General features: G+C 31.1%; 3 protein-coding genes across 3 annotated transcripts; 2 read left to right on the top strand and 1 right to left on the bottom strand.

The window, feature by feature from the left end:
* Positions 1-688: 688 nt before the first annotated feature.
* Positions 689-4,528, top strand: LOC113872795 (protein disulfide-isomerase 5-2). Its single transcript, XM_027510620.1, has 5 exons — positions 689-1,063; positions 1,146-1,249; positions 1,345-1,715; positions 3,027-3,328; positions 3,963-4,528. The coding sequence occupies exons 1-5, from the start codon at positions 854-856 to the stop codon at positions 4,278-4,280; spliced, it is 1,305 nt and encodes a 434-aa protein (XP_027366421.1). The 5' UTR covers positions 689-853; the 3' UTR covers positions 4,281-4,528.
* Positions 4,529-7,449: 2,921 nt separating this feature from the next.
* On the top strand, positions 7,450-12,565 carry LOC113871290 (receptor homology region, transmembrane domain- and RING domain-containing protein 2-like). The gene is made up of 4 exons (XM_027508310.1): positions 7,450-7,934; positions 8,489-8,719; positions 9,421-9,825; positions 11,167-12,565. Exons 1-4 carry the CDS (start codon positions 7,805-7,807, stop codon positions 11,721-11,723), a joined length of 1,323 nt encoding a protein of 440 aa, XP_027364111.1. The 5' UTR covers positions 7,450-7,804; the 3' UTR covers positions 11,724-12,565.
* An 8,209-nt stretch (positions 12,566-20,774) lies between these two features.
* Positions 20,775-21,767, bottom strand: LOC113873366. Its single transcript, XM_027511463.1, has one exon. The coding sequence runs from the start codon at positions 21,739-21,741 to the stop codon at positions 21,118-21,120; it is 624 nt and encodes a 207-aa protein (XP_027367264.1). The 5' UTR covers positions 21,742-21,767; the 3' UTR covers positions 20,775-21,117.

Below are 21,767 nucleotides of genomic sequence, written 5' to 3'. Positions count from 1 at the left end.
GGAATTTTTTTGGTCGTGTAATGAATTAAATTTAGTGAACGCTAATGCAAATTGGGCCCAAGTTAACATCCTAGGTAGACGAGAACAACAAATAAAAGGACCGAAAAAAAATAAAAATAAAAACAATTAGTTCAATTTATTAATTTAGTTTTTAATTAATTTGTTATTAAATATTTTTCTCTTTACTTAACAAAAAGATATTTTTTTATCACGGATAAATTAGTTGAAAGTTATCTCATCTTAATTTAAGTTTTGAATTTGAATTTTAGTAGAAATTTTTTTTAGAGTAATTTTAATCGATTTAAACACAATTATTAAGAATACCAATTTAGACAAAAAGAAAATTGAAGATACCAATTTTAAATAAACTAATTTTAAGATTATTATTATTATTATATTTTTATTTAATCTTAATTTGAATTATATTTTTTTATTTTAAAATTTGGCACAGTATATTAATAAAGATAAATAAAATTTTTAATATTTTTGAATTTCAAAAATTTATTTTTTAATTTAGCATCATTTAATAAATAAAATATTTTAATTTTATTTAATTTTAAAATATACAATATATCCTTATTTTTATTTTAAAATTATTTTAATTTAATAAGACAGTACAGATTACTAAAATTGAATATCCAATTAGACACGGTCAATAATTTTAATGTTTTGAACAGTGAGGTGAAACTAAGTTCAATCCCATCATCTATCTGATCTAATCTCAGAGAATCCATGGACAACGAAAACGAAGCAGAGTAAGAAACACAACAGAGGTTAACAGAAAAGGGAGTTCAGCATTCGTTGTATTACGGTGTTGGGATCCAAATCCAACCCAAGACAAGAGAAAGAGAAGATGACGAAGAATAGGGTTTCATTGGTTTGTTATAGTGTTGCGTTGTTGATGATCCATTGTTATAGTGCTGAGTCTGAGACATTCTCCGTAGATGGGAAAGTATTGATACTGGACGAATCAAACTTCGATTCCGCCATTTCTTCCTTCGATCACATATTGGTTGACTTCTACGCTCCCTGGTGTGGCCACTGCAAGCGTCTCTCTCCCGAGGTACCTTCACACCAATCATCTTTTTCTTTTACTTTCTAAGACATTCCTCATTTACGTTTGTGATCTTCTTCATTTCTTACAGTTAGATGCAGCCGCACCTGTACTTTCTGTCTTGAAGGAACCAATTATCATAGCGAAAGTAGATGCAGAAAAGCATTCACGCCTTGCCAAAAAATTTGAAGTCGAGTAACGTTTTTCTCTTCCTCTTTCATAAACAATTAAAGTTCAAATTATTTTTATTAGTGAAATGAACTTAAGAATATTTCTGTTGTGTTGTGTAGTGCATATCCAACCATATTGCTGTTTAATCATGGCGTTCCCACTGAATACCGTGGACCAAGGAAAGCGGATTTGCTTGTTCGTTATCTGAAGAAATTTTCTGCTTCTGATGTTTCCGTTCTTGATTCAGATTCTGCTGTGAATATGTTTGTTCAAGAAGCTGGCACTTTTTTCCCGATATATATAGGATTTGGATTGAATGATTCGGTAATAGAAAAGTTAGGCATAAAGTATAAGAAAAATGCGTGGTTTTCTGTGGCAAAGGATTTTTCGGAGGATCTTATGGTATTGTATGACTTTGATAAGATTCCTGCATTGGTTTCCCTTAATCCACTGTACAATGAACGGAGCACATTCTACGGCCCCTTTGAAGGTTAGTTTATGTCATAGATAATCAAGGACACTTGTAGTTCCGATCCTAGTTCCGATCAAGATTGCGAGGGAGGGTCCAAATCGTAAGATCGTACAATCTTGTGATTTTAACAACATTGATTGTTAGAGCACAGCTTGTATCTATTAATTGTTTGATAGTAAAATTAGTTTAAATGCTTAGGCTCATTTTACTTTATGCTGATATTTGACTTCAATACAAAGAATGGAGTTGGCATGGATCAAACTCCTAACCACTTGGTCAAAGAGGAGCCAAGCACATGTCAACGAAAAACTCTTCTAAAATCTAAATACTAGTTAAGTCTCAATAATGATGGTTATATCTCTAAGACTATCCATATATATCGTGATCATGCTGACTTCACTTGGTTATTTTATTAAACCTTTGTAAGATATTGGGAAGTTTCTCCATTAAAAGAAATATTATTGTCAATCCTGTAATTATAATCATTCATAGCCGATCCACTATGTATAATCATTTGTAGCCAATCATTAAATAGTTGATAAGGATCCCCAAGAATATATATATATACACCTGCGATGAAGAAACTAGTAGTCATGAAGTTATCTTCTTTTGCATTTTAAGATATTTTGGAAGTGTTGGAGACTTGGAGTAATCTTTTTTATACTTTTTGGTTTGTCTGGCTATTTTAGAGCACTTAGTAGTTAATACCTATTATCCAGGTTTTTGGAGGAATAAAATTTGTACGGCTTTATGGAACTAAGATACATTTTTAAATGTTTGTTAATTTGCTTGACTGAATGGTGATAGAACCTGTAGCCCTGGGTCTTATTCTTTGCAACTTTTGTGAGATGGGGAGACTTTTATGGCTTCCATCTGTGTTTCTGCTCTGGGTTTCTTCGGACTAGATCAAACTATGTTGTAAATTAAACAAAGTATGATAAAATTACCTAGGGAACTTGACTGAGGCTGAGATCTAAGCTTAACATATAATAGGTTCATCTGAAAGGCCTTTCTTGTTTCATGGTAGGAACTAAAGTAAGTTTAAGAACTCAAATACTGCAATGATGCTTCCCCCCTCCCTTGTAAATAAAATTTGATCTTGAAAGTTAGTTATTAATCTAGTATGCCTTAATTGCTTCTCTAGAAGTTAGTATGATGTGCTCATCCGCACTTCTGGAATTGTACTGTAATATATTTTGTTTTTCCTTCTCCCCAATTATGTTATATTGGAAAATATTTGCTTTGTTCATATGCTTTTTAAATGCTTTAACTTTGATACATCGTTGCAGCAATCTTTTGATCAGTTATGTTTTTGTTTTCTTAAAACAGAGGATTTTTTGGAAGATTTTGTAAAACAAAACCTGATTCCTTTGGCTGTGCCTGTATCCCATGACACTCTTAAGTTGATGAAAGCGGATGGTAGGAAAATAGTTTTGACAATTGTTGAGGATGAAGATGAAGAAGGATCCAAAGAACTGATTAAGTTATTGAAGGCTGCTGCATCTGCAAATCGTGACTTAATATTTGGTTACGTTGGTGTTAAACAGCTGGAAGAATTTGCTGAAAAATTTGATATTGAGGCTAAACTACCAAAAATGGTTGTTTGGGATAAAAGTGATGATTACCTTTCAGTAAGTCTATGGTCTCTACTCTCAAAAGTTGTTTTTGTTAATCCTAACTGTAGTTCGCTAAATGATACATGTAATGAGATCTCTAATTTTCTTATTTACATGCCGGTTTTGAGGCTTTTCCTTTTTTTATTTCTTACTCTGATACTCTTCTATTGCATGCCTTATTCTTATCAATTTGGATCTATAGGTATATGCTTGTGTATTTTCAAAATGAGCAGTGATGCAGAAGAAAAATCTATATTCTGTCATTCATGTCATGTAAAATAGGTATTTTTGATAATTTATATGTAGGATATACCAGCGTTCTGAAGTGGAAGCAAGAATGGCATGCCCTGTATTAATAACCTGGAACTTAATATCCCTATGATTAGTGTGACTGTTAAAATTCATTTCAGCATATAACTTGGGAGAGTTGAGATACATTTGGAACTTTCAAACATCCTTTTACCTGTTAATTAATACACTTGATTAACTTCCACGATATGTTGATTTTGCCATCAAAGGTCTGCTATCATGGTAACATGAATTGTTTATATCAAGTCATGTAAACTTAAATCTGCTGATGACTGTATACATTTGTACTTAGATTTCGACAATGTGGGAAGCTTATACCCATTTTTTATATAATTTTCAGGTTGTTGGTTCAGAAAGCATTGAGGGGGAGGATCAGGCAACACAAATCACAAAATTTATAGAAGGATACAGGGAAGGAAGAACCATAAAGAAACCATTCAGTGAGCCTTCATTCATGCGATTTATCCAACGATCTTTTGACATTAGAATGGTGTACATCGTTGTTTTTGTAGTTGCAGTACTAATGCTTATACAGAGTTTTAGTAAAGGAGGCGATGAATACCATCGAGTGCCAAATCAAGCTCAGGTTGATCATGCAAGCAGCTCTGTTTCAGAAGCTGAAAGCAGAGAGTATCAACCAGGAGACAAGGAAGACTAAATTCACGTGTACAATCAGCGAACATTATCAGTAATATATAGCTGGTTTTAGAATTACCGTACCGATTGGTATGTGTATATATTTTTGTTTATTTCCATAATATTGAGTACTGTCAAAACTCAAGCTTTCTGATTTACACCTTTTCACTAGTTATTTCTTTACCGGAAGAGGCTTATTTATTACTTTAAGGATGACAATGATGAAATTGTTAACACATTATTATTTACATCCATCCTAGATATTCCTATTTATTTGACTTGTTTGCATGGATAGGTCGTGCTGCATTTTTTAGAGTTGAACGAGGCCAATATAACATAACAAATACAGAGATTGAAACTTATTTTGCATCCTTCACCAAAATAAAAAGAAAAAGAAAAAAGGAAAAATGAAAAATTCTTTTTCTTGCTGCAAGTGTTTTCAACTTGGTCATTGACACTTGCCTCTATTTGGTACAAGAAAGAGTGAAGAAAGAAAAACGACGAAGAAAAACTTATGGGCACTAATGGCTTTCCTTCAGTATGGATCCTCTGCACTTTAGTATGGATCTTCTGCAATCAGAGAGAGAAAACAAGATGATTTTCTACCGTTCATTTCATTTTTAAATTTTTAGAAGATAATAAAATATAAAAAGAAAAAAGATTAATCATTGGATGATAAATACAAGAAGGAAGGGAAAATGAGAAAAGGAAAAAATTACTTCATTTTAGATACTGAATACCTGTAAAAAATATATTACAATAATGAATAGGATAAATATTCAAAGTGAGTAAATATTAGCAATTTTAAAGCTTAAATTCTAATTGCTTTTCTACCATAAAAAAAGGTTTTGTAAACCTTAATTTTTAAAATTAAGTTTAATAATTTAAAAGAAATAAAGTTTTATGAAAGTTATAAAAGTACAATAAATATATAATATTTTTAATAAAATATTACTATTATTAATTCTTTAAATTCAATTTTAAAAGTTAAAATTCTGATTTTCTTATAAAAATATAACTTATCTAGTGTGATTCCTTTGACCCAGTGTCCCTTGACACTGGTGATCATCCTTCTATTGTGTTGATGAGCTAGTTCAAAACCAACTCATTCTTACAAATAATAATAATAATTGAACCAATGGATAACCTTGATGACATATATAATTTTGCAATCAATAGGGACAAAAACCAAAACCACCAAAACAAGGAAACACCAGTGCACTTAGAGAAATATATGATTAGCATGCTGATTCAGCCATTCCATTATTCCAACAACTATCGTCAATGCAAAGGGACTAATTAAAGCAGCTTTTAAGGTTAATTATGTCAATAATCTATTCCGACAAAAGACTTTTTAAGGAGGAGAACATCAAAGAATGAGAAAAGAACTGAGAATATTATACAAAATTAAATTTATACACTCACAATTCATTTTATAACTTAATCTGCGCTATTTCGATTCAACACTATATTGATGTTGTGTTTTCAAATTATGTTCTTCTACTAATTTTCAACTTCAGCATTAAAAATAATAAACAATAAAAACTATACACATAATAAAATATAGATAATGTAAAAATAAAATGCGGTATAGAGGTTGTGATTTTCTATACTAAATTTATTGAGCTTTGTTTATCATTCTTTTAGAAAAACCTTGTTCCGAACATTGTTTCGGCTCAATGTTCTTCGAGGGAAAATGATTAGTGTTAGAACAAAGCAGGGCACGAGTCCACGTTCTGCACATGTAAGAAAACATGAACACATGTCCAGTTATAAATGCCTGTGCTTCGGGAAAAGAAAGTTACAAATGATGTCGCTGAACAAGAAAATATAACACTAGAAAATTGACATGTATATCAGTAAGCTGGTTATCTTATTTATTTATTTATTAAAGAGAAGCATTTATTAATCAAATTGAGGCCATTTTGTATTGACATGTAGTATTTCAAGAGACAATTTTTTAAAGTTTTTAAAACTTATAAATATATCATAGCAGTAAATTACTTGTTTATATTATTATTATTATTATTGGCTCAATGTGTGAAGATTGATAAACAATGTAAACGAATATAATTTGCATCCAGAGACATTTATTTTTTGGATGGTAGAATATTCCATTTTGTTAATTAAGAAAAATCATCATTTGACGTTGGACAGGTACCCCTGTTCTGTTTTGGCGGTGAGATATACGATAACATTTTCTTAATTAATCAACTTTAACAATTTTTAATTTCATAAGATAATAATAAGATTGAGATCAATACCTGCACAAGATATTAATAAATAGTTGATTGAAGTGATGCGTCTCTAATTTCTTAACGCAAGGATAATTATTTTTTCGGAAAAAGTTCAAGTCCTTAAAAACAAGTTAAATTTAATACAACGATTACTTAATATTATTTAAATTAATTATATATTTTTTTTACAATTTATGTATAAATTTAATTTATTTACTCTTATTACTAACGTTTTATCTTCTTACTTTTAAGTTAATCAAAGTAAATCTTCACATCAAAATTTTGTCAAATTATTAAAAAAATATAATGAAAATATGACATTATTTATTTATAAATTAGAAATAAATATGATTGATTAAAATTAAATAATCTAAAGAATTTAATAATTGAGTCTCATATATATTTTTTTAGTTTACCATAAGTTTAATTTATATATGACTTGGGTCACGTATTCAAATATAATGAATAAATATCACTAAATATTTTTTACATATATAAAAATTTAAACTCAGTATGAGTCGTTTACTAACGATCTTTGTTGGTAGGTATTGCATCTCATATTTAACAGGTTGTAAATTAGATTTATATATATTTTTGAATCCAATTGCTTATTTTAGGTTGAAGTGAAACACCGTTTTTTATTTTTAAAATGTTATATAAAGAACATGAACTACTAAAATTTGATACGAAGACTAAAAGCTAAGCTGTTATTTATTGGTGTTCTGATAACAAACAAACGACAATTGGCTCATTTTATAATCATTTCCATTTTCTTCAGTCACATTATAATATGAACACATAATTTTTAATCCATTTTTAATTATCAGTTAAAATTTATCAAAAGTTATAAAAATATAAAAATTATTAAATTAAAAATAAAAAAGTTAAATATATAATTTTATTTTTAATAAAATTTATAACATATGTGAAGAGTATGTTACTAATATTTGTTTTGTAATATTATCTTCGATCAAAGTTGATATTTGGAAATTCTGAAGATATTCTGATATAAACTTTTAATTTTTGGTACAATTTGATTGGTATTTTATTTGCTGATATTTATATTTCCCCTTTTGCTGTCAAAGCATTATTAGCGATCAATTTGAATCAGAGCGGAGAGGATCAAGGAATAAAAGAGAATAGAAGATTTATTTTTTTCTTCTTGAGATGGAAGCTGATGTATCTATTTTTTTTTGCTGCGTTTTCAGAACCCTAAATTGCAGAAATCCCAATTTCTCCTTCTCTCTCTGCTTTTGATGATTTTCAACCAAAAATTTGTGCTTTTCTGCTTTTCGAATCTTTTGCTCTGATGGGTAATTCGAATCTTCCTTTGTTGTTTTTCTTCTCTTTGGTGGCTCTCTCTGTTATGGCTTCCGCCAAGGTTGTGCTGATTGGGAACAATATCACTCTATCCTTCGATGATATTGAAGCTAATTTTGGTGAGTTTCTGGGTTATTTCTTCCTCCATCCCTTCCAAGTTAGGTGTTAGTGTGTTTTGTATATAAACTGATTTGGTTAAGGTAAGATTTGATTTTGGTTCTTGGGCCATATGAGTATTGGATAAGGGATAGTGGTTTGGTGGAGCTTTGTCAATGGGGTACTGGTTTAACTGAATTTTTTGCCATATTATGATAACTTAAAATTCCATCTGAAAAGGGAAAATTGTTGGTAGATTGGAGGAGAAAAAGTGGAGAAAGGTTTTATAATGATGGTGGAAGGTATCGAACAGTAGATGCCGATGTGTGGAATGCGAGTATGGTCTTAGGTAGCATGTGCTTAAAGCAGATGCATACCATCGTAAAGTGAAATTCTATATATTTTTTATTTACTATTTGTGTTTCTTTTGTGGGAAGAAAGGTAGTGAAGAAGAATGTATGTATGATGTTACGTTCTTGTTCTACTGTTATTGTTTAGCGTGTTATGATGGTGCCGGTGCGGATGTTAGTTTGATCTGAGTCTCTTTTTTGTTGACATGAATGTCTTTTGGTTTCAGCTCCGACAGTCAAAGGTTCTGGAGAATATGGGGTCTTATATTTGGCAGAGCCGCTTGATGCTTGTACAGAACTAACAAATAATGTTGAACACCTTCCCAATGTGAGTTCGACTTTTGCTTTGGTGGTTAGAGGGGGATGTAGCTTTGAGGAAAAAGTCAGAAGGGCACAAAAGGCTGGCTTCAAAGCTGTAATTGTCTATGATAATGAAGATGGCGGTGTCTTGGTTGCAAGTAATGATAATTCCTTCCTGTAGCTACATTTTATTGTTGACCATTCTCTTCCAACATGTAATTGCCATTAAACATAATTTTTTCAACCAATCAACAAAGATAATTTGAGTCATAATGTATACGCACTGGTTATGACAAAATGATTTGGTATATAAAGTAACGATTCAACATTTTGAAATTGTGGTAGTTGTTGATTACATTAATTATGATTTATGTAATTCCAAAATGAGATTATATTAGAAGTTGCTGTAAAACAGGTTAATTAATATGATATCACTTGGAAGGCATATATTAGGTTTGGTGGTTTCTATCTTATTTTAAATGGAATATTAGAGAAAGAATTATGTTCGTTGTTCTCCCTAGAGGTGATATTCTTTTTGATCATTGAAAACGGGGTGCCAGCAGTGAGTGAACAACAGTCTAAGGACTCTGGACAAATTTTGGATGTATTTGGGGTTTATGTATAGTTGATGAAATGTATTATCAAGGTAAAGGTTATGGAAAGGATGATAATCTGTATGCAATATATGGGTAAAAAATTTACACCTATCAAGCATGTAAATTCTATAGTAAAAGAAAGGCTGTTGAAGATAATTTATTGTTGGAGAGACTTTTTGTTTTCCTTAATATCATTGTATATGTTTGCACACACCTATGTCCTATTTTGAGAATTTCTAATGCACAATTATTTTGAGTTTTAGTGGCAGGTAATTCTGCTGGTATAAGAATACATGCTGTATTTGTATCAAAAGCTTCAGGTGAAATACTGAAGAAATATGCTGGGTTGACTGATGTGGAAATATGGCTCATTCCGACTTTTGAAAACTCAGCATGGTCTATCATGGCAATTTCATTTATTTCCCTGCTAGCAATGTCTGCAGTGCTGGCCACTTGTTTCTTTGTTCGTAGACATCGCATAAGAAGAGAAAGGCCTCGAGCTTCTCTTGTCCGTGAATTTCATGGTATGAGCAGTCGCCTAGTGAAAGCAATGCCAAGTTTGATATTTACTGCTGTTTTGGAAGACAACTGTACATCAATAACATGTGCTATATGCCTTGAAGACTATTGTGTTGGTGAGAAGCTCAGGATTCTACCATGCTGTCACAGTAAGTGTTCCTGTGCCAAATTTGTTTTCTTTTTTCAAATTCAGTGTATTATTTTGTTGGTTTGATCTATCTTCAGTGAATGCGCTTATATACTTCTGGGAGCATTGGTCTACTCGAATTTCCTGGTACTTTGTGCAGTTGATTATTGAATTTGGTGTTGATCTTTTTGTTCAGACACACAATAACCTGTCACAAGTTGTAAACTGCTGGACTTCTGGTGTTATATCAGTTACCATTACCTAGTAAATAAGGATGTCCTTGATCATGAGGCAGGTTGTGGCTATTTTCCAGCCATCCTATTTGGGTTCATTGGAGAGAAGTATATAATGAATGTTAGTTTGGGGTGATAGTATGTCATGAAATGGTTTACATTGCTTGGAGACCACAAACGGGATATCCTTTTGCATGGGGGCTTACACTCGTGTTCCAGCTTCTCCCACCCCTCTGTTTCTCTACAAACTATGGTTATGGATTTAGTTGTTTGAATTTTGAACTGTGGCGTTTGCCTATGCCGTACCTCTACTTTAACAATTTGAAATTTAAAATCTCCGACATTTTTTATTTGACTATATTATAATTTGTATCAGTGATGTTGATCAACAAACTTGATCCTTGTTGAAATGGAAAGAACAATCCCATACTTGTTTCAGCTTGTAAAAACTATTCACTTTTTTTTTTGTGACATCTTCAACATCCATCAATTGTAATTATTTTATCAAAAAGAAGTCTTCTAATGGGATTTTTTAAAATGGAAAAGTGGGAGCACCTCTATTTTCTAGGTTCTATCCACTTGCAACTTGAAGTTCCTCTTGCTCTTACTTGATAGTTGATTCTACCCACTTCTTTTTTCTAATCCTGATCGCTGAATTCAGACTTGGGATTCTTCTGGAGTGTTTTCTTGTAAACCCATTTTCCACTTTTTCACTGATAAGTTATCACCTTGAAAGATCCAGTTGGAAATCCAAAAGATCCATCGAACTTTTAATTAAGCTTTTATCATGGAATGCACTGGATGAAAGAGAAATCTTTATTCATAAATCATACCCTGAAAAGGATTCAATTTACAGCACCAACTTTGCTACTATTCGTTGTATTTTTTTTAACACAATGTCCTTGTGTATTGTTTTCAGCCTTCTGAAGGCTGAAATGAACCTTTATATAGTTGTTCATTGTTTTGGATTTTGCAATACATTTCCTGCTGCTATCCATCTGTTGTTACTTAACGAGATTGATCTCTGCAGCCTGTAATTGAATTGCTAATATATTTTCATTATGTTCATGTTAAGTAATGACTATGTTACGGATTATACTAATTCCATTTTTCTAATGTGTAATTGGCAGAGTTTCATGCTGCCTGTGTGGATTCTTGGCTTACTTCATGGAGAACCTTTTGTCCAGTTTGTAAGCGTGACGCAAGAACTGGCTTAACTGATCCACCACCTTCAGAATCCACACCTTTACTCTCATCAAGCCCAGCATCTATGGCGTCCTCTGTCTTATCTTCTGTGAGGTCATCATTAGCTTCATCTTCAGCAATACAAATTGCCCGTACCCCATCTGTTTCTCGCAACCACTCTATGGCTAGTACCCCTTGTATTCCGCCCTCTCTCAGGTCCTACCGTCAATCCCCCTCCCTAAGCATCAGCCGAAGCTCTGTAGATCTAAGGAATGCATCCCAAAGATCTCTAGCTTCTCACTTGAATTCACCACGTTCCATGGGTTACCCATCTCTGTCATCTCTTAACTCAAGGTACTTGTCCCCACACATTCCAAGTCCAAGCACTGCTTCAGTAAGTTTTATTGGTTCATCCAGTCAACAACAGCATCCTCTTCGATATAGCGAGTCAGCTGCAAGCTTCTCGCCATTTGCCTCTGCACACTCCCTTCCGGAATGTTGAGCAGATCAATGTGATTTTATCGTATGATTGAGATGTCTGTGCAGTTGAATCATTAATTGCCAAATCATTGAACTAAATAGTGACCATGCGACACGACTGACTTGTGGTCTAGTCCCATGCAATGCCTCGGTGTTCCCTACCCACGTCTCCTTTGGCAATTGACTTCCTTCTTGGCACCTGGTGTACATTGTAGCATCTTTGTGATGTTAGTTTCATTTACATGTGCTGGTTGAGGTTCTTACAGTTTTAGGTTGGTGAGCATGAGTACTTGTGTGTATTATTTGTGCTTCTGAATATTGATGCTTTAATAGCCTTGATTTCAAAGTATAGTCAACTGCTAACAAGAGAAATGTTGGGCTGTATAGACAGATTGAAGTGAGAAGAGTTCTTTATTTACTGTGACTGTCTAGTGGATTTGTCCAACTGAATGATGAGAGATCATATCATGTGATACTTTTAGAGTTGTGTTATCTATGCATACCTCAGCATCTAATTGCAAAAGTGAGTATCAATAATACATGTAAAATTTTCCCAGGGTGTAACTTTTGCTGTTGCTGTTACTTGTTAATACTAACACATGCTGGCCAAAAATAAATGTATACAGTTTTAAATCATGGGGCATCCTATGGGGCCTTTGGGATTCTTCTCCCATGATGCTGCCATATGGCAATACCAATACTCTTTACCTACTCAGACATACCCTCTTCTGGCTACTTAATCCCCAGAAAGTTCATTAGCAAGTTATTATGTTAAATAAATACCTTTTTGGGCATATCCAGTTATAGAAAATTGAACTTCCTTGAACTCTTTTCGAGAGAGTGAGTGCTTCAAAATTCAAATTGTATGTTTTTGTTCTCCATCTTCTGGAACACAAAATTTTCCAATTTTCTAAAATTGAGAAACTAGTGTGAGATGTTTTTTCCCTAGAACTGGAAAAGTGAGGGATCAAAGTTCCGCACATTTTTCTTTCACTTTTCCATGATTAGCTTGCAATACGTGTCTTTTTTTTTTTTTGCTTTTTAAGTTTATTTTGTAGGATTAGTACGTAAATTCTTATCATCCATAAAAATTGAACCTTACGAAGTATAAATTATCACATTATAAGATGGTTTTTACTTAGTTACATATACATATCCGTGTGTGCACTAAGAGTATATGGTATAACACTTTTCAGTAAGTTGAAAATATATTTTACTAGTTAAAAACTTGTTTAAGCTAAACAATTTTTTAATTAGTTTATTATTAGTAGCTAGTATTATTTTTTGAAACTCTAATTCGAGCAGTATTTTAGTTTTTCAGCTTGGTTATAAGTATTTTTTTTATCCCAGATATTTTTCATAATCTGTCGTCTATTAATTTTTATAATCATCAAAATAATAATATAAATTGGTATATATTATTTATTCCATTTCATAAAAATATTTATAATTAAAAATAAAATATTTAAAAATATCATCCTACTTTTTAAGATGATAAACAATACATATTATATCTGATTTCTATCTACTGTCTCTTTCTCTTTTTTCTTCTATATCATTTATCATTTTTAATTATTTTTCTCACGTCTATGTGGCACTCCTTAATGAGATGTGAAAATATCATTCCCCATAATATATAAAAGTCGATTCGTAACAAAAAGAAAACACTGTTTTGCACACTATTTTTGTCGGTGTTGGAATACGACAAATAAAAAATGAGTTAGGGGCAAAAGACTCTGACATGAGGGAGCAACAACGATCAAGTTTGGTTTGCAGAGCGAAGATGTCGCAGTCTTTAGATTCAAATAGAACCTTCCTTTGAAGGTGCAATCGTTTGAGTCAGGGAAAGATAAATGTAAATGTAGCTACATCACATTAACATTACGTACAAGTCTTAAAAGACTTCAATTAGTGTTAACTTAGTTACAGATTAATTGCTAATAGAATATTTTTTATTGGAATTAGGTGGTTCAGATGCTTTGCATGCTTCATAGCCTAAACATTACCTTGTAATTGACCCACATCATCAACAGGTAATCCCCCTCAACGCTAATGCATAAAATATTCATCAATTAATTTAATATAAATATAATTATGAGACTAATTCCTTGAATTGAAAGTGGGGTTATATGTAAAGTTATTTTTAAAGTGACTATTCAAATTTAAACTCTTAAAACTATGTGTCCAAGTTTTTTAAGATATGCAAAAGTTGATTCAAATTTCCTTTTTGTTCCTTATTCTTTCAGCTATAAATTGCCATTATTTGATTAAAAAATTTTAAAAAGGAAAAAGATGGGGCATGTTTTATCCAGTATTAGTAGATAGGAATTTTCACGTATGAAAAGTCAAAAAGGAAAGAGAGAAAACAAGATTGGATGTAGAAGGTTTCCTTGCCAAAAAAGTTTGCGCTTCTGCAACATGCTTAATGTCGTAGGTCACACGAAGATGTCCCTTCTTGGTCTTTACTCTTTACTGCTGAGGATGACAACACAATCCCAGTAAATGTTTTCAATTGTCCCACTAAATTACCTGTATACACTATTTAATATATAACTTTTTGTAAAGTCAAATTTTCTTTAGTTAATCTGAGACAGCTTGGGATTGATGGGAAGACTTCCAACACTAACGTGTGCGTGACACATAGGTCATCACTATATATATAAAAAAATTCCAATTTATCATAAAATTGTAATGGATGTGTGATTGTTTCCAAATTGCACATATCTTTCTTTTCTTTCCTTTTGTTTGAAACCCAGTTGCGTCAAATTTATATTATTTATTGTTATATCTGTCATTCCTTCATAATTTCATGCAATAATGTATGATTCGCTCTTGCGTGTTTGCGTATCGTGTATGATTCGCTCTTCTGCATGATATATATACAAAATCAATCCTTTTAATGTGTGTTCATAGTAAGAAACTAAATATATTAGTACAATAAATTAAATATAAATAAATAATATATAAAAGTCATTCAATGTTTGGTTGGTTGGTTCTTAATAAAATATCAGTATATGAAGACGTGTTCAATTTTTGGCACCATTTTGTTAAACTGTGTCACATTGGGAAGATAAGTTATTATTAGAATTTTAAGACAGGGACTCTTAAACTATACTCATCTTGACAACTCAAAATAAACATAAATAACAATGCACAATAGTCCACGATGTATTGCTTTGAGTCTCAGTTTAATAATGGCTTAATATAAAAACCTGTTTATATTTGTATTTCCTTGTGGCTTGCATTTGACAAATTTTGCTTTCAAATTTTCCAATTGTTAGGAACTTATTAGTGCGGCTGCTCTTTATAATATAAGCATTTTCTTGCAGGTCTTGTTGCCATATTCACAAAGTTATCATTAGATGTTGAAGGATCATGGGTGGTGGAAGAAAGCAGGAGGACCACTATAATTGCAATTAAAATCTAAAATGTACTTGCAAAAAAGTATTATCAAACAAAATAATTAATTAAATTTTAAAGTTTTACACTATCTAATAATGTATTATTATTAACATTAGTACTGCATTGATAATATATGTGTGTGTGTGTGTGTTTAATAATATTATTATTTGTTAATAAAATATAAAATATTTATACTAACAGGTTAATTTTGTTAGAGAAAAGGTTTATATTAACCAAAGCTAATTTAACATTAAATTGTTAGTAAGTGATTTTTTTTAGGGATAATTTCAACCAAACTTTTTCTTCTAATAGAGCTCCAAAATGTTTATTAAATTCCTCAGTCATGGTTTGAAAATTTGTATTGGTTGTTGAATCAATGTTCTCTTTATACGTCACTTTACGTCCTTGCCCACGATTTTTCATCTTGTCCACGAGCAACATTAAGCCTTTAATAAACAATTTAAAGAAAGGAAATTAATCTATGTTTCCATTTTTGAATGACTTGAGCTGTTAAAAAAAATCTTGAATTATGATCTTGTGAGTTATAAAGAAGGTTGTAGACAGTGCTGTAGAAGATTTATTTGAGTAAATGACATTACTTTAATGTATTAATACAGTTTGATTGTATGGATTTCAAAATTTCAAGGTAGTAGTAGTCACATAATTTAAGTTTTCTCTTATGCTTAGATTTAATATGTAGCAGACTATCATATTCATAACTCTTTTCTCAGCACGCATGCTTGCATTAGATCCACGTTTCTGGGTGCTCTCTGAAACAGTGAAAGAGAGGACCCAATTCTGAAGTAGTCTTTAACACCAAGCAAAAGGAGGCACCCCTATACGGCTAATATTTATTTCCCAAAAATCTGTCGGCGTGGGTACCTATTTTTTGCAACTTCGCTTCACACTGTGATGATGGGGGGGAAAATCATCATGTAGTTGTTATTGGAATACAAAATTATACCTTTTTCCAAATTTAAAAAGGAAAAATCTTTGACATTAATTATTGTGTTTCAACCATCTTTTATGCATTTATAGGTAATCTTCTAAGGCGCACGAACTGGGGTAGCTTAGTAATCTACTTGGCCCATCATGTACTACTGAATAATGAAAATGTGCAATAGTTGGAACTTGGAACAATTATAGAGTTGTGACAGATGAAGGGGGTTATGGAAAAGAAAATAAAAACATTATCATGAAGCCAGGGAGGTGGTTTTCTACTATTTCTTTTTTCTTTTTATGTATACAAAGACACATGTTCAAAAATAAAATAAAATAAAAAAAGATAATTTTTTTATTAAAGATTATACTGTTTAATGTTATTAATACATTGAACTTGTGATATCATATTATTTTTAATAAAATTTTATCATACATTTATTTTTTGTTCTTAAATATATTTATTCAACGAAATAGACCATGAGAAGAAGAAGAAAAAAATGAGAAATTGTTGATCTGACAGAATAGTTTGCGATATTCTGTCTCTCTTTCTTTCCCACGTTTCCGACCAGCATGAATTATGAGATTAGAGACACAAATGCAATATTTTCAAGATGTTATTTATTATTATTGGAAGCTTGCTGTAGTTTTCTTCGTTAGCATGAAGCATAAACTACTTATTTTGCGTTTTCTTTTTCTTGGATTTCTCACGGGTGTTCTTAATGTGAAACAGTAGTTGCGTTTCAAGTATGGTTAGGTATTAAAGTGAAAATTTAAACCGTAATTTATGAGTTTGAAGAAAACTAGTCTTTTAATTAGGCTCAACCCTTGTTAATATTTTATATTTAAACAAACAAATGTTTCGATTTAGTGCTCTAAAGATAGAATAATTTACAATACTTTTGTTTGAAAAGTAATCAACCAATATACAATTTTAAACACTTTTTATTACTGTGTTGGAGAAAGGAACATAAGAACAAAGAATAGATAATTTATTTTTAAATTTATAAAACTTAAGTTGTTGTTTCTTTCTCTCATTAAATCATGTATAATTTGAAATTCTTTAAAGTATATCGGAATTTTGTGCTTCTAAAGTGAGAAATGCTTCAAGTGAATAGACGTGTCGAGTGAGAATTGAGTCTTTAATTTGTTTACTTTTAATTTAAAAGTTATTTATATATGATAAATGCTTAAATTCAAATTAATGGTAAACATACGTTTATGTTATATAACTAATTAATATCATGGTGAAGTGTTATTTTCTATATTTATTAGAATGAAATCAACAGTTAATTTTGGGTTGAATTTGGATTTATTTAAATTTCGTATCTTGGGTGAGGATCATTCAGATTAACACACTATATGATTTGTATAATATATCATGCAATGACAAGAAACGTTTAAAATATATTGTGTGACATTCGAATAATAAAGAAGCAACATGATCAATTCAAGTTAGGTATTAATTTGACAGACATATTTTTAATAAGATTATATGAATATCAAATTTTAAAAACTTAACTGTTGCATTGAAACTTCCTATGAAATAAATCACATTTATAAATTTTCATATAACTTAAAAATTGATAAATACTTTCTGACATAATTAAATTTGGCAATATTTACCATTATCATATTTCTAAAAATTAGAGAATGCAATTCGTTATATTTGAGAAAAAAAAATATCACTTTGCTAAACAAAAGCTCTTATAAATACCTTTTCCCTTCAAACAAAAGGGATTAATTAAGTTTAGACAGTCCCCAAATTACTTAAACGTGTGCTTGTTTTACAATTGTCTCACAATAAATAGAGGCTAAAAAGAAAAGAAGAAGGAATCGATATTTGAACAAAATGATCTGAGTCAAAGATTTATATTAGGACGTGAGTCGCTTTAACTCTACATTGCAATTAACTGTTTAATTTTATATATATTTGCGTGGGGGAGTTAGTATTATTATATTATAAATATTCTTCATTTGAGCAGAATTTATCTTATATAAAATATACCTTTAGTATAGACAGAAAAATGTAGGTTTTATAAAAGAACGTCCAATTTTGATAAATTTTTGGAGAAGTTTTTATAGAAAAATTAGTATAAAAAATCATAATTTTTTTTTATAACTTATACCTCTCTATTTGTTAAAAACATTTTTATTTAAATTTTCTGAAATTTAAGAAAATAAATTGTTTTTATTAATTTATGAAAAAGTTTTATTATTTTTTATACTAATTTTTTTCATGATAAAATCTTCTTTGAAAATTTACTTAAATTCAGCTTAAATGCAATACATATTTAACATAATTTAAAGATTATTATTATTTTCTAATAAAATTATCGTTGTGTCTTTAAATATTTTAGGTATGCAATATAAGTATGATAGAATTACACTGGTTTAATTTGAATAAACTTCTCAATAAATTCTTATAAATTTTTTTGATAACTTTGATAAACAATTTTAATTCTTTATTTTTTAGATATATTTTTAAAATGTGAATATACAAAATAAATAAATAAAATAAACAAGAGATAAAAATATTATATATTATACTATATATACTAATCAATTTTTGGTTATTCAAAGATTATAACCGTTACCGAGTTACCTGATTACTTGTTTTCCGACCAGCAGTCAACTCCACGACATAAATATGCGAGTGTTGGATAGACTGTAGCGTTCAAATGGACAATAGTTATCATTAAAAGGCTTTATTATTAATGGTAATCATGAAGGAGAGACATGTTACAAACTTCTCAATGGTATATTCCTATGAAAACAACCATATACACCTATTTCAACTTTATTCTAATTACGTAGTATTAATGTTGATTTGATGATGGAAGTGTTTTCTGTAGACATTCTCTTCCACTATCCAGATTGAACAATTCGTAACATGAAGTTGCACGGTAAAACACCACCAGTTCATGTACTTCCAAGAATACTACCATCTTGTTACTCACCCTTTTGTCCATCACAAATTGTTCCAACTAAATAGTTGGCTGTGTACTTAGAATACTTGATTATGAAAGATTATTTTTTTTTAAGAAATTTTTTAATAATTTGATTTTTCATCGAACTCAATCATATCGTGTGATTTATGGAACTAAGCGTTGTGATATTGTAGCTTACCTCACTTTTCAATATAAGAAAAATAAAATTACAATTGCAGTCTCATTGACTTGAATTTGGTCCTTTTTTTAATGCCCTTTTGAGCATAGGTTATGATAACCAAGATACCACTACATAGAATAATGCTATGTCACAAGGCAGATGGGCCTCATGCTCATTATATAGTTTCTGCTTTCAGCACATCCACTACCGTAAAACATGACATAAAGATATATGCTCACGTAGCTTTCATCATATGCTGCACAACCAAAATGAACAAAGATAAAGAGGTTTTTGGCTTTGACCTTTACACGAACATAGAGACTTCAAACATCAAGATAATGGTTCTTTCCTTTCAATGTTCATGGATTTAATAGTATCAAGTAGATCTACCATAAGAAATGCATTGAATATATTGAAACCATGTGGGGGAAAACCAGATGGACCCAATTTCATAACTTGAGTTCTAAGATTGTCTAATTCAATTATGATGATAGTTGGGGGCTTCCTCACTTGTCTATTTTTTTTATTATTATTATTAATGTTGTTTTACCTCCCTTAAGTAGAGTAATGTATCTGATGAATATGCTTCAACCAATAATTGAACTCCACTTAATGAATAATAATGGCTTTCACTTAACAACTAGGTGTAGATGGGTTTATTTTAAAAAAATACATTTTACTCCAGATACTTATATATGTGACCCACACGTGTAATTTTAGGTATTAAATGTACGTTACACAACCTACAATTAAGTTCCTTTATAATAATCCAAATAGAAAAACCATTTTCCACTTTTGGTTGTTGAAATTGTACACGCAAATGTCACTAAATGCAAAACCAAACGGAGCATGTGGACTTCAAACTGATTGTACTGTGATATGTACACAACAAATTTGTGAACCTTTTTTTAAAATTACTTTTATGTTTCAGAAAACAGTGGTAAAAGGCACATAATTCAGGATCCATATCTGAGAAATCCTAAGTCAAATCATCTAAGTTGATGCCAACGTTTAAGGAGCTGAATGAGATCTCACCTTATTAGAAAAATAAAAAATTTAAAGAAAATTAACTCTTGTTTATAGCCTAAACTGTAGGACCAAAAAAGGGGTACACTCAATTTGTTAACTTTCACTCAAGACAGAGTGATATCCACAAATTTTATATTCTGGGCAAGCAGAATCAATTGTGAAATGTATCATTATCTGAGGGTAGTAATTAGGTTCACCACTAACCTTTAAAAAATATGTTAAAAGGTCCACTGATTCTCCAAGCCACCTCATAAATATGATTTAGAGTAAATAACCCAAGCTTTCATATATTTTATTTGGGCTATACTAAATTTCTAATCTGTATAGGGTTTACGTAGTTGTGTTGTGTGTGGTGAGCGTTAGAAAGAAAGAAGAGGTAGCTCAACAACTTTTTTAGTTGTTATCAACAGTAGCAGCCACGCACAGAAATAAATTGCATCACTGAAAACCTTATCACATTCACTTGAAAAATATGTACCAAATGTACGTAGAAATTAGAAAAGTCAAATCAATGATTTGTCATCTCTTTCCAGTATAGTCCGGTACATTGTTTCCACATGGGATCATCTAAATTTCACTCATAATGCGTTATTATCACATGAGATACAGCAAAGACCGTATATATTGTGTTTAGAGATTTGTGTGTTTAGTGCCAGAAAACCAAAAACAAAAATGATTAAAAATTAGAAACAGTATCAGTGATCAGTGATCTCTGAGCAAAAGGAGACAAGCACTGTTTCCTATACTTGTATTAACATATTACAATAACTTAAGTTTCCAAAGACATATTTGTCTTCACATGCCATATTTTAGAAACTAAAAACAAAGATGAAGGTTTAAAAAGGTTAAAAGTAAAAAAGGGAATGAAATACCTCATTCTTGTTTTTCTCATAACAACATGAACACAAGTAGATTGAAAGCTAGGCATCACAAGCTTAGAGGGACCTGGGATTAACATGTTCATAGGTGCTTCTTCTTGAGCTTGGAAGGTAGACTATAGATTCAGAAACAGCACAAGTTCTCTTGCAAGAAGCATAAAGGCTAATAAACCCAAAACGATCACTAATACTCCTTGACACCTTTGTTCCATTCCATAAATTTCCACTTGTTTCTTCATGATCATCCTTTGAACATTCAACCAATGCAGCAAAGAAAGGATCCCTTTGAAAAACACTTTGTATTGAATTTTTCTTCCTAGTCCTTGGTTCTTCATGAGTCATCTTTGTAGAAGAGTGCGTGGTAGTTGGAGGGGGTAATGGTAGTAGTTTCAAGGATGATTCTTGGAGCTTCTTGGAATTTTGTTTCTTGGGAATTCCTGGTAGATGTTCCCAAGAAAATGGAACACCTGAGAATCTAAGAGGGGAAGCAGGACTAAGGAGTGGATCATCATGGAAATAGAATGATTCAATGGATGAAGAAGAGGGTGAAAGTGATGAACAAGAGGAAGAGAAGGAATGAGTCCTGCGAGAAGAAGGGTACTTTCCTGAAGGAAAGGTGTCACATTGTTTTGGAACAACAACCTTGCCATGCTGAGTAACAGTTCCTGATGAAGAATCCATTGTGTTTGTGTGATGAATTAGAGAGA

The sequence above is a fragment of the Abrus precatorius genome, unplaced genomic scaffold (genome assembly GCF_003935025.1).
Source record: "Abrus precatorius isolate BTA unplaced genomic scaffold, Abrus_2018 Scaffold7, whole genome shotgun sequence".
Lineage (NCBI taxonomy): Eukaryota > Viridiplantae > Streptophyta > Magnoliopsida > Fabales > Fabaceae > Abrus > Abrus precatorius.
The sequence above is the reverse complement of the archived record's forward strand: the minus strand, read 5'-3'. Positions and strand labels throughout refer to the sequence as shown.

Excerpts from the sequence above, each read along its gene's own strand:
- LOC113872795 (XM_027510620.1), top strand. The coding sequence starts at position 854 with ATGACGAAGAATAGGGTTTCATTGGTTTGTTATAGTGTTGCGTTGTTG. Across the intron at positions 1,064-1,145 it reads GCAAGCGTCTCTCTCCCGAG|TTAGATGCAGCCGCACCTGT; the intron begins GTACCTTCACAC and ends CATTTCTTACAG. Across the intron at positions 3,329-3,962 it reads AAAGTGATGATTACCTTTCA|GTTGTTGGTTCAGAAAGCAT; the intron begins GTAAGTCTATGG and ends TATAATTTTCAG.
- LOC113871290 (XM_027508310.1), top strand. The coding sequence starts at position 7,805 with ATGGGTAATTCGAATCTTCCTTTGTTGTTTTTCTTCTCTTTGGTGGCT. Across the intron at positions 7,935-8,488 it reads TGATATTGAAGCTAATTTTG|CTCCGACAGTCAAAGGTTCT; the intron begins GTGAGTTTCTGG and ends TTTTGGTTTCAG. Across the intron at positions 8,720-9,420 it reads TGGCGGTGTCTTGGTTGCAA|TGGCAGGTAATTCTGCTGGT; the intron begins GTAATGATAATT and ends TTTGAGTTTTAG.
- LOC113873366 (XM_027511463.1), bottom strand. The coding sequence starts at position 21,741 with ATGGATTCTTCATCAGGAACTGTTACTCAGCATGGCAAGGTTGTTGTT.